At 33.8% G+C, this 12981-nt stretch overlaps 1 protein-coding gene across 5 annotated transcripts in view; it reads right to left on the bottom strand.

Annotated features, from left to right (window-relative positions):
• Positions 1–1170: 1170 nt before the first annotated feature.
• The window catches only part of LOC123867783 (protein IQ-DOMAIN 14), a 91151-nt gene continuing 79340 nt past the window's right edge, over positions 1171–12981 (bottom strand). For 3 of the 5 annotated variants that reach the window (XM_045910048.1, XM_045910047.1, XM_045910046.1), the window contains exon 7: positions 9410–9644. In XM_045910048.1, the coding sequence (XP_045766004.1) occupies positions 9559–9644 (86 nt within the window). In that variant the 3' untranslated portion in view covers positions 9410–9558. Of the gene's footprint in view, positions 1182–3943; positions 3949–8277; positions 9645–12981 lie in introns of those variants that run through there. The other 2 variants (XR_006796499.1, XM_045910045.1) reach the window with 2 other exon arrangements.

The raw sequence follows: 12981 nt of genomic DNA on the forward strand, positions 1-12981 counted from the left end.
AGAGTGGGAGACTATAGCCTAAACCTTCTCATTCTGATAGGAGACCCGTGCTGATGATGATGATGATGATAAATTTCCCAAACACCTATTTGAGACGTTGGAACTGTAGGTACCTATTAGCTTTCGAGACATCCAGAATCGTTTCTTGGCAAGATTAATTGACTCAAGTATTCTAGGTATGCACATTGCAGGTAGAGACAATTTGCATATTAAGTGTGCTCACTCATCTCACGACCCGCTTCTTCACTGGAGCTGTAACCATATTAACTAGGTATCTCTATTTACAGTGTAGTTAAGTACATAGTAGTTTTGTGCCTAATTCCAAATAATATGATCTAAGAACTCCAACAGAATATAAAAGGCAAATAAAGGATTGATCGAAGAACTAAAGTCTACTCGGTAACATAGTGTCGGTACACCCGCAGGCGCACTTATTATTTTGCTTTTATTTTATTATTTCTTACCGCATATTAAATAATATAAATTTTTAAATAATAATCTCACTTTACCGAAGAAAAAAAATAAAAAAATAGTTTAAACTTTAGCAAGGAGGCCGCAAGCTGACCAAATTCAGTGAAGATCAACAAGTTTCTGAAAAGCCGGAAATCTATTTTGTTAAAAGTGTTGATTTTTAGGAGCAAATAGCATTAAAAAAAAATTACAAAGCCAGCAGTGTTTTATTATTTATTTTATTGCATGATAGGTTTGAATAATTGATGGTATTATAATTAATTGGTGGATTATTTTGACGATTCAAAAGCACTTGTAAGTTTTGATGTATGAGTGGTGATGACAAATTCAACTAGTGCTGCAAATGTTAATTTATTATGGGTGGTTGTACATTGATTGGTCATTGTACAACCACCACCCTCGTCTGCTCGGTATTGATTAAAAAAACCGGCCAAGTGCGTGTCAGACTCGCGCACCGAGGGTTCCGTATTGGGGTAATTTTTTCCACATTTTGCACGATAAATCAAAAACTACAATGCACAAAAAAACTGTTTTAGAATGTTCATGTACACGGATTATTTCCTTTACTGGTGCTATAAAACCTAGCTACCTGCCAAATTTTATGATTCTAGGTCAATGGCAAGTATCCCTATACTCTTGATAGACACGACAAACGGACAAACGGACAGACAGACAGGCAGACAACAGAGTGAAGAAAGGTTCCCTTTTTCCTTTTGAGGTACGGAACCCTAAAAACTGTAATCCAGCTAGCTCTATTTTTGTTAAATATCGACAAGAGCATTGAAGTCATGCGAAAATTTGTAACATGTATCGTGTGCCTAACCAGGGCAAACATGAGCGTATCGAAGCATCCGGCCGCATAGTTCAGATGACGCCTCGGGAGGAATGCGAGTGGCCCACCTTTTCAAATCCCCAGCTTTTCTCCACCCAAGTTTCGCTTTGAGCGCATATCGCTCTCAAAATTATACCTCTGACTTCGCTATTACGCAAATAAAACAATTACATATTTTATAAAGTATTTTATTAAACATTTTTTTCTGTAAAATAGATTAATTAAAACCGACATTTACAACAAACAACTATAAAATTCTTTGTTTCGTTTGTCTAACACTAAGTATACATATATTATAGGTCCTGCTTACGGTGAAATACTTCTAGTTAAGTATAGCCTGAAATAGTAGTGACAGTTCACTCGCAAGGCGAGAATCTCTGGGATTACAGATAACTCTTGAACACGTAGCTTAACGTATCACTTGAAGACGGGAGGGGATGCAAATCGCGTTAAGACTATTATAATACGTACATTTACTTTTATAGTATTCGAAACCAGATATTCCTATGCTCAGCTTGAAGTTTCGTGTCTACTTTTGTAACACTGAAGTTAACAAAAACGTGTATTTTAAACAGTATAAATTATATAAAATCATAGGAGCATAGTATAAGCTACTGTGCTATTAGCAACTTAGAAACCTATATTCAATCTCACACTACAATAGTAATGTATTTACGTTACCAACTACTTACATCGTTTGATGATACGATACCACTATACTATGGCAGCGCAAGTCTATCTGATGCTACGCGATGCTACGACACTGCTACGAAATACGATTTGTAAAAGCTCTGTTTTCCAATAAAATACCAACCTAAAGCTAAGTAAAGATTTTTGAAAGTTAAAATTGAAAAAAATATTTTCGCTTGATTTAATTTGTTCAGATATTTAAGAGTTAAAACAGCCCTGCTCAAGTTAGTGCCTAGACATACCTTTTGGCGAATCCTTCATTCTGCCTACTGCAAATTATAGTCAAAAGTCATGACAAATATTTTTAAATCTACCTATAATATTTATATAAACACGAAACTACATAGCCGAACGACATCAAACATTTAATTCGTATAGTATGCACACCAATTTTTTTATTTTATGTTTCTACAGACAGTGTATATTAGACGGATGACATTTCTCTAAGGATATCAAACAAACATACAAATCGTAAGCTACATTCATTTTTTTGAACCTATCTATACATGAAATTAAGACATCAATCGTACAGATTAGCTTATAAATACAGTTTTTGTTTTCTAATGTCCATGTTATTAGGAACCGCTTACTTTATACGGTTTATATAATATACGTATAATATACCCTTAGAGCGTATAGGTAAGACCTACACATTAATTTAAAGATTTTATAACTCTGTTGAGAACAGCAGCAAAATTAATCGATTATCATAATCACAATAATTATTTAACCATAATATTTTTTTTTTTAAATAATTTAGACACAAAAATGTTTATGGACAGTAAGTATCCATAATGATATCGAAAATTGTATATAATATCTATCGCTTTTTATATAAAAATAAAACCTTAGTATATTTTTGACTTTAAATGACTAATTAATGTGTCTCCTTGAGAAATAAAAAATAAATTATAATATTCATGTATGTGACTCATCTTTCATTGATGACTTCATAAAACAATTAACGTATCAATTCAATTACTTATTTGATATTATTTATAGAATCAATGGCGTTGTGTTTCCAACTATTTCATCGAATTTTTTATCATTTTATTACCAGCAATGCACAGTGAGCATCCATAAAATCTTTTATATTAGGTATACTAATACTTACGAGTTCTTAATATTAACACGACTTGAGAGTATAGCGATATGTAGAGTGTAGAGCGAACTTAAAAATAAAACGTTCGCTAGTCAGTGTGTTAGCAATGGCACCCATATTAAAATACTAGCTGATGCCCGCAGCTTCGCCCGCGTGGATTGGTCAGATCCCCTGCAGCATCAGGATTGAGGAGTTGGACTCCAAATTTTTTATGAAACAATGTCGCAATGTTCCTCTATCGATTAAAAAAGAAATGACGCAAATCGGTTCACAAATCTCGGAGATTTCGGTGTACATAGGTAGAAAAACACAACTCCCTTTTTGAAAGTCGGTTAAAAAAGTTGCCTATGTTACTCCCTGGTCAATTCTCTACTTGTCTGTGAAAATCCCGTCAAAATCGGGTCAGCCGTTCCCAAGATTAGCCTTTTCAAACAGACAGACAGACAGACAGACAGACAGACAGACAGACAGACAAAAATTTTAAAAACGTGTGATTCGGTTATAGTATCGTTCAAATAACCATATGACCTTAATATGCGGTAGTTATTTCGAAATTACAGACAGACACTCCAATTTTATTTATTAGTATAGATACAAAAGTATATACTTCTAAAATATTCGAACATTTTTGTTGAATAAAACTTAAGAATTCCTAAACAAATTCGTGCAATTTATAATAAAAATTGTTTTGGATGAAAGGCTTTTAGGTAATTTAACTTTTTGCTACCTTTGAGTGACTATAAAGGAAATTTAGTATTATTGGCAAAGATATTATAAAACTCCAGATTAAAAAAAATGCAATTGTATTTTGAAAAGCGAAAACAAATTCAAAAGCTTGTGTGCGTGACACAATCTTACGCGTAGCCACACAAGCTATATAGACTGTATTTGCCCGGCTTACACACTTTTTGACATCTTCAAGCGTGCTTCAAAAAAACCGGCCAAGTGCGAGTCAGACTCGCGCACTGAGGGTTCCGTACTCGGGTATTTTTTCCAACATTTTGCACAATAAATCAAAAACTATTTTACATAAAAATAAATAAATATCTGTTTTAGAATGTGCATGTAAAGTCTTTTCATATTATGATACCCCACTTGGTATAGTTATCTTACTTTGAAGATTTAAACACATTTTAATTTTTTTTAAATGATGTAACCACAAATTCGCGGTTATCAGATTTACTCCTGTACTTGTGCTATACGACCTACCTACCTACCAAATTTCATGATTCTAGGTCAACAAGAAGTACCCTATAGGTTTCTTGACAGACACGACGGACGAACGGACGGACGGACAGACAGACAGACAGACAGACAGACAACAAAGTGATCTTATAAGGGTTCCGTTTTTCCTTTTGCGGTACGGAACCCTAAAAATGCCGACCCGTTGCCGGATTGATTGTAGGCAAGTATAATTTGTTTTTATATTGGAATCAGAAAATTTAATATAATAAAAAAATCTTTTATTGTAAAATCTTTGCCAAACGAGTAATGTCATCGATGAATAACCGCTAATTAGTTTCTCTATAATAAGCCCGTGACTTGATTTACAAAATATATAACTAAATGTTGAAGCCTGAATGTACCTACAATGAAACTTTCTCTCATAGTCGTACTTATGATTCACAGTTATGAATATTTTATTCAGCAGCTCTCATGCATTCAAGTCGGTTGTTGAAAACGACACAGCCATTCAAGTGTGGCTACATTGATTTTGCGCTTTACAATGGACAAGAATAGGTATTCAATTCTTATCGTTCTGTGTAACAATATTGATAGTTTCTACAATAGGTACCTACAATACAAAAGCTCTTATTCTTAACAGATAAAAGCACAGGTTAGAAGCTCATTGACTAGACTTGACAGACTGACTTAAATGTTATAGTTCATATTATTATTGATTAAAATAATAATTAATTAATAGTTTTAAATCGTTTTTTTAACGAAGACACCTTTTTTGCAATGTGCTTACCATGTGCCTCCATTAGGTTCACAATTCACATTATATGTGAATATATAATTATTTATGTAAGTAAATCAATTTATGTAAAATATTTAAAATAATTATGAAAACATAAAATTTCATTTATCCTAAAAATGTGAAAGTGATGGAAGTGTAGGCATAATGACTGATTTTTAACAATTACTCCCTTGTATCGTAAAAATACGTAATAATTAATATTTGTTACACGTATAAATAAACCAATGACTAGATTTAGTTTATGTTATAAAAAATAAGTTTTAAAAATGTATAGGTACCCTTATATTTTGTATATCTAAAAAAGATAAATAGATACGTAAAAATTCAGTAAATAAGTTCAAGATCCAGGTAGTTTCTAGGTGTACCCGCAGATTTTTTGTTCAGAGAATTTAGTTTGTTGTACCTACCTACAAAAAACCTTCATAGGTAATAGCTGTGGTAATAGATACCAATAAATTATAATTATTACTATCAATAACCTGAACCCATAAAGTTGTGAGGGCCGCAACTTCGTCCGCGTGGATTTAGGATTTTTAATCTCTTGGAACTCTTTGATTTTCCAGGATAAAATCTTATGTGTTTCCAGGATGCAAGCTATCTTGTGCCTCGTCAAAATTCGCTTCAGCGGTTGAGCCATGAAAGTGACACTTTCGCATTTGTAATATTGGTATGGATAACAGGGCTCTCTCCGTCACTGGCTCCATACAATCGTAGTTCCAATTTCATTTGAATATTAAACAACCAAAGTACATGAAATTTTGCAGACATAATTTAGAAACTAATATCTGTGTCTGTGGTGTTTTAGATTTTTCTAAAAATATGTAGTTTTAAAATTACAGGGGCTCAAAGATTTGTATGTGAATTTTTAAGACCGCGTAACTTTGAGACCGAATGTATTAACAGAAATCTGGAAAACCACAGACATAGATATTAGTTTCTAGAATATGTCTGCAAAATTTCATGGACTTTGGTTGCTTAATATTCAAATGAAATTGGAACTACGTTTGTATGAAGTGAGTGACGGAGAGACCGAGGGGTCTCTCTTAATAGGTTAAGGTAAGAAATACATTTACAATGCTACGCGACACGGCGCATGTAGCAAGTCGCGTAGGTTTTAAAAAACAGACATCAGTTTATTATCACCCGACTGCGGCGAAGCCCAAAAGGAGGGTTATATTTCGGTCAAATTACAAATATAGACTAGATACATGTTTTGGTAATATAATACTTTTCGTTCCCGGGTAAATAAATAATTTATAGAACAATCAAGTGATATCGTAGCCAAGCTTATTGACAAAGAAGGATTTTGTATATTTGTTTTCGTTAAAACCGAACTCATTGAAATATATTTTATCGTGTCCGTTGTTTTTAATCCTTTATCAGATATTTTTACTGTGATGGATGTGCTCGTAAATTACAAGGCCAATTCTATTTGTCCATTGAACAGTGAAAATATTTAGGATACTTTGGACAGAAGACTTCTTTTTTTTATAATGCTCACTTTTGTAAATGTTATTTAATTTGTTTACATTTTATTATTGTACATTCACAAAGCGTAGGTTCCTTATTATTTTTTGTATTTCTATTATACCATAGGGGCCATAAGTAAGTAGGTGTACCTTATATTACATATATGTATATATTTATTATTTCTACTCCTTTTCATTCCTTACAGTAGGGGAGAGTGTGGATGAAAGAGCCAGTTTTGAATAGTGTAAAAAAAACACACTTTTACTATATTATTTTCAAATGAAACTAGGTTTTCTTATAATCACTTTAATTGGCAATGTTATAAAATAAAAATAAAGAGGATAACAACGCTGATAATCTCTTATATAAATAGTTTAAAAAAAAAAGGAAATCGGCTCTTTCATAGCAGCAGGTCAATGAAAGAGCCACCATGTGTTATGAAAGAGCCGATACCTACTTTTGAGGTACGAAACGGTTTTTATCAATTAAAATTATGTTAAGTATTTAAAATCAGATTAATACTAAGCTTACTTTAGTATTTCTATGAAAATCACAATTTTTAAACAGACTCAGTAATAATTAAACATTGTCTTAATCAACAATTAAAACTTTTGAACTTTGTCTTAGTCAAAAATTAAATAATTAATAAAAATTTGTCTAAAAACATAAAATAGAGCCCTTTTCCGTATTCTTACTCTATAACTTAAAAAATAAAAACAATATAAAAACAATTTAAAATTAAAAACATTTTTGGCAGAAGAAATTAATCACCCCTTTGAGGCCACACGATAACGCTAACGCTGTTCTATTTATGGACTGATTTCCAGCAAGCACTTCTTTTACAACCTCTTCTATTGCAGCAGTTGAGGGCCTTACCCGTTTTTTAGCTGTTGACGCTTGCGAAGACATATCTTTTTATTCTGAAACATATATCATATAATAATGAAATAACTAAGATTAAAAATTTTGGACACCCCCGACCTCTATAAATATGACTGGTAGAGAATGCCATTAGGCATTAAGTCCGCCTTTTGTTTTTTTTTTGTATTTTGTGCAATAAAGATTAAATAAATAAATAAATAAATTATAGCTAAGAACAATCTCTATCACATCAGTTATCAAACAAAAAAAAGAACCATCAGAATTAGGCCATTGGTTTAGGATCTACGTGGCCATAGACACACACACACACAAACACACACACAGAGACAGACACACAGACACACACGTCAAACTTATAACACCCCTCTTTTTTCGTCGGGGGTTAATTAAAACTAAACGATGTATTGAATGAGCCAGTTTTCGTGTCATGAAAGAGGCGGCTCTTTCAAAGCATAAATAACTGGCTCTTTCAAAACACGACGCTTTTAAAAATATAACTTCAAAAAAAAGGCACTATACCAGAACGCTGATCTGATATTATTTATGCAAAACAAGGGCAAATATATAGACGCCAATATTGTATATCAGTTTTGTCAACTTATGCAATATCCTTTTTGAAAAAAAAGGTGAAAGAAACACAAAGAAACTTACTTTTTGGCTTCCGAATTTTCGTAACAGTCCTGTGAGGCCATTTGCTGTCGTAGAACTGTCAAATGTTTGTGGGTAACAGCTATCCAGTGTTGCCATTTAAGGAGTAAAATTAAACTTTGGTAGAATATCGATAAGTAATGGAAAATCACATCGGCTCTTTCAAAGCCTGGCTCTTTCATGCACACTCTCCCCTAAACAATAAAAATAACTGCTATCAGTGTACCAAAATTGACGAATGAACGCATTTTTTTAAAAATTGACTAGTGTTGATTAGAGTATTTTAGCTAAGTAAGATAGGTATTTGATCCCGTGAGATTTATATTTATATGTATTTACGTATAAATATCGACAAGGACCTGTATGTCTCTAACGAATATTATCAAAAACAGACACTTTTTTTATGAAATAAAGAGATGTTCCAGTATTCAGCCGTAAATGAGACTTCGAAGTGTCCTGTCCAATTAAACACAAGTTAAATGATAGGGATTATAATAACATCAAGAGAAGGTTTCCTGTCGATACCCATACTCTTCTGTAACACTCGTGCTTTGAATTAACATTAAGTAGTTGTGTGAAGGAAAACGGTGCCTATAAATATTATAACCCTTCACAGATGTAAACACAGTTAGTATCTTTAACCTAACATTCATTTTCGTTTTGTCCATTTACACAAGGTATTTATAACCACATACCGATTATTATTAAATTAAACTACCTATCTTATTTTACGCAGGAGAATTAACTGTCTCTCTCCTTATACGTAATATCGATATACATGTATTATAACAAACAACATTTTCGTATTTATCATCATTCACATATAAACACAATATTTTTACAAATACTAGCTACACACTTTAACCACCCAATTCACGATCGTAACCTTGCGTTCCTCAAAGTTTGTGCGTTGACTGACCAATTTTTTCGTTAGATGCGGGCCAGATAAATTGAGCGAAACGACGGAGGAATTCAAAGGCATGTCGCTGGGGCTTTCTGTGGTTGACACGAGGATTTCTTGCGGGACCTTAACCCGGATTCACACTGTCGCGAGCGTGCCTTCCGGGAGCACTCACGCGGGTCGTAGCAAGCGGAGGCCACACCATCGAGTCGTTCACATAGATTCATTTATTCACTTGCCTCTGCTATTTGTTGAGCGACGGGTAGAAACCGGCACCTAGGGTGAAGAGAGACGAGGTGAAGGCGCCGACTATACTCTCGCGTTTCCTCGTGTCACCTAGCGGAGTTAGAGGGTTGGCACTGTCGCGTCACACGGGTTTACTGAGATCGAGTCAGATCACGCAGGGCCTGCCCGGGTGGGGCTCACCGGCGTCGGTGCGCTATCCGCGTCTTCCGCGGCGGGCACATCCTGCTGGTCCCTCGCGAGTGGAGCGTCCACGCTAGGAGCCAGCTCGGGCGGCTCGGGCGGCGCGGCGGCGGGCCGTATGTTGTCGAGTCGTGGTCGCGGCGAGTAGCGCGGCGTCAGCGCAATCCCCCCGACAACTGGGTGCGATTGGCGATTCCCGCCTGAAGGACGTCGTGCATCAACCGCTCGTTCTCTTGCCGTACTGCGAACAAACAGGCAGCTTAACCAGGGTGTTTACGGGTATTCATGTGTTTTTAACAGGGGACCTAGCCCGAAAGCTGTGATTATCACATTATCGAATCGCAATCGTTGTAATTGGCTGATTGATGGTATTTTTGCTGCAACTGTACATTTTAGTTAATAATAAGAGAGTTTTAGATACAACAGTTCCGAGTGATTGTGATCATCACATTGTTGCTGGCAAACTTCGGTACCAACTAGGCCAGCTGAGATTGATTTATATGTGACGTTGGTGAGCTTGTGATATAATGCGCTATTTGCAGATTCGATTGTTTAACACTCTTCCATTATTTTGCTAAAATATAGGTACAGCTATAGCATCGGTACCACAAATCCAGCCCTTCAACCCTTCAATATTATTGTTGGAATGAATTGATCGCAATGTTATTATTATAAATTCGGTTCTAGAGGACAGATTGTCGATACCTTTAAGGTACCTGTGTAGTTCTCAGAAATTAGTTAAAATACCATTTGTTTAGTTAGTTTTGGTTAGTGTTAGAACTAGACATTGGAATTTTGCTGGTGCCACACTGCTATAGAAAGGACTACAGTGGTTAGATATATTTGTTAGAATCACTCGAACACGTATTTTCCTACGGATTATTAGTATTATTAGACATTTGTTAAGTCTATAAACTCTAACAACAAGGCCTAAAAGATAACTATGGCAAATTAAAAACTAAATAAACTAAAAAGCTGCAGATTTTAATTTTAATCAAACTCAATCCTTCGAATTTTATGAAGTGCCTACTTAGTTTTAAAATGAAAGTTATACCAAGTGAAAGTCGACAACTTTGGGTGCTCTCCGACCATTTTCCCAATTCTGGGTTAGTATTGATTACGTATTTCTTGACAGAAAAACCTTAAATTTATTTTTAGACCCACCCGGAAATCGAACCCAGACCTCGTCATCCGCAGTCGCACATGCACTAGACCACGAGTCATAATATCAAATCCGCATTAGGCCACGACGCAGCTAAACTATATGTATATAAATATCAGATATATAATAGAATTATGTAGGTAATTAAAGGTTTAGGTAAGGTAATATTATCAGTAATGCAAAACCGGCAAAGTCCTTTATCGTCTATTTACACAGGATTCTCATTTAAAACGCTTTACGAGTATACCTATTTACAGGTTTCATGATAATTATTATCTTACATACATAATATATCGAAGGATGTTATTAATTTGATGCAAAGTGGGTGAGTATTGTAAATATGGTAAATATTACAAAGCAGTAGATTATGTTTGTGCTTCGAATGCGAAAATATTACGACTCACTTAACTCTTTTCTAGGGATAACTTACATGTCTATAAAATACCTCCTTTATCTAAATATATAAAAGGAAAAGATAACTGACTGACAGGACGAGTCCGTAGCGACCGTGTTCATCGATTTCGTCGTTGCTTGTAGTTTTGGGTATTGAAAAATATATGACTTCAGTTGCCTGTTCTTCAAGTGCGAAAATAAAATCACTTTTGTTGCGTACCCAAAAAATTATATATATCGATTACCCGGTGTGTGATGGCGTCTCACAAAAAAATTGCCATCTGAACCTGTCGCGAACTATAGCTACCTACTACCCACTTCCTACTTTCTATAATATTATCATTTAATATAATATTATCATTTATTTATATACACTATATTATTCAATTGAACGTAAAATCCATGTAAGCTTCGGAGTTTCATTATAACATGATTAACGGTTTTATTACCTCTTTGATAAATGGATTATAACTGTTTTATCTGAGTCTATTTTGATTCTTATATTTATTGTATACTTTGGCTGATTTCCAATCTATTATAAATTGATTGCTTGTTTTAAAATATTATTAACACAGTCATATCTAAATCTTGTTAGTTAAATGAGAAACTTACGTTGAACTCCATAAATAAACTTGAAAAATTTAACTAATTTTCTTTATTCGATTATTCTATAATTATTTTTTGCTTTGTTGTAATGAATTTAAAGTTCAGCATATTTCTTTTAATTTAATGACAAAGTATAAAAAGATTGATGTAATTAAGGTACAGACTAAAGTAGTTTAATTTAAAATTTATTTAGTAAATTTTCTGGTTCAATCACAGTATTCATAAATACTATTAATATTTAAATACAAAAATTATTACAAAACAAAAACCGGCCAAGTGCGAGTCAGACTGGCGCACTGAGGGTTCCGCACTCGGGTGTTTCTTCTAACATTTTGTACGATAAATCAAAAACAATTATACATAAAAATTAATAAAAATCTGTTTTAGAATATACAAGTAAAGCCCTTTCATATGATACCCCACTTGGTATAGTTATCTTACTTTGAAAATTGAAACATATTTTAATTTTTTTTTTTTAATGATGTAACCACAAATTCGCGGTTTTCATATTTATTCCTCTACTTGTGCTATAAGACCGACCTACCAGCCAAATTTCATGCTTCTAGGTTAACGGGAAGTACCCTATAGTTTTCTTGACAGAGAGACAGACAGACAGACAACAAAGTGATCCTATAAGGATTCCGTTTTTCCTTTTGAGGTACGGAACCCTAAAAATGTCATTTAAATTACTGTAACAAATCGTGGTACTCAGAATTAAAATTGAATTCATTAATAGATATTTTTAAAGACGAACATTTCCATAGCAGCATATTGTCAAATATTCAGATTTTTGTATATAATGTTAACGTTGAAAAAAAGGTACAACGAAAGTCCGGAATGAACAAAAGAAAAGCATAATTATAAAACCTTTGTATTAAAAGGGTGAAAAACGGAAGCACGTATAAACTTTTCGCTGTGAAAATATTATTTTAAACCTGTAGCTGAAGGTTTGATCCAAACTTTTTACAGGAACTGGCCAAAAACTATACCTAACCTAATTTCATATCATAATTTACCCTTGACTGAGTGGATTTAGCTATTTAAATAGCATAGAATAGAATAGATTTTTATTCAAGTAGACTTTTACAATATTTTGTTGTCCTGGTATTAAAAGTAGGAACCTATTTTATGTTCTTTTTAAAGTAAAGTTAGGTAATCTTTGCGGCAAACGTTAGAAAACTGAAAGTGGTTGAGACGTAATACCTAACCAACAACCAAACAGACACGTTTTGGGATTTAGCAATAAAATAGTAGGTAATGTATATGTACTTAGATACTATTTTCTTTGAATTTTTGGAAATTGTTTCATAACAAAATAATGAACAACAGATGAGGGTGAAAGTTTTCAGTCCGGGCTAACGACCGTTTGGTAAAGCAGCCTACTGGAGATACTCGTAGGTACTTTGTCACACAAACA

This window comes from Maniola jurtina, chromosome 8, assembly GCF_905333055.1.
Source record: "Maniola jurtina chromosome 8, ilManJurt1.1, whole genome shotgun sequence".
In the NCBI taxonomy this organism is placed as follows: domain Eukaryota; kingdom Metazoa; phylum Arthropoda; class Insecta; order Lepidoptera; family Nymphalidae; genus Maniola; species Maniola jurtina.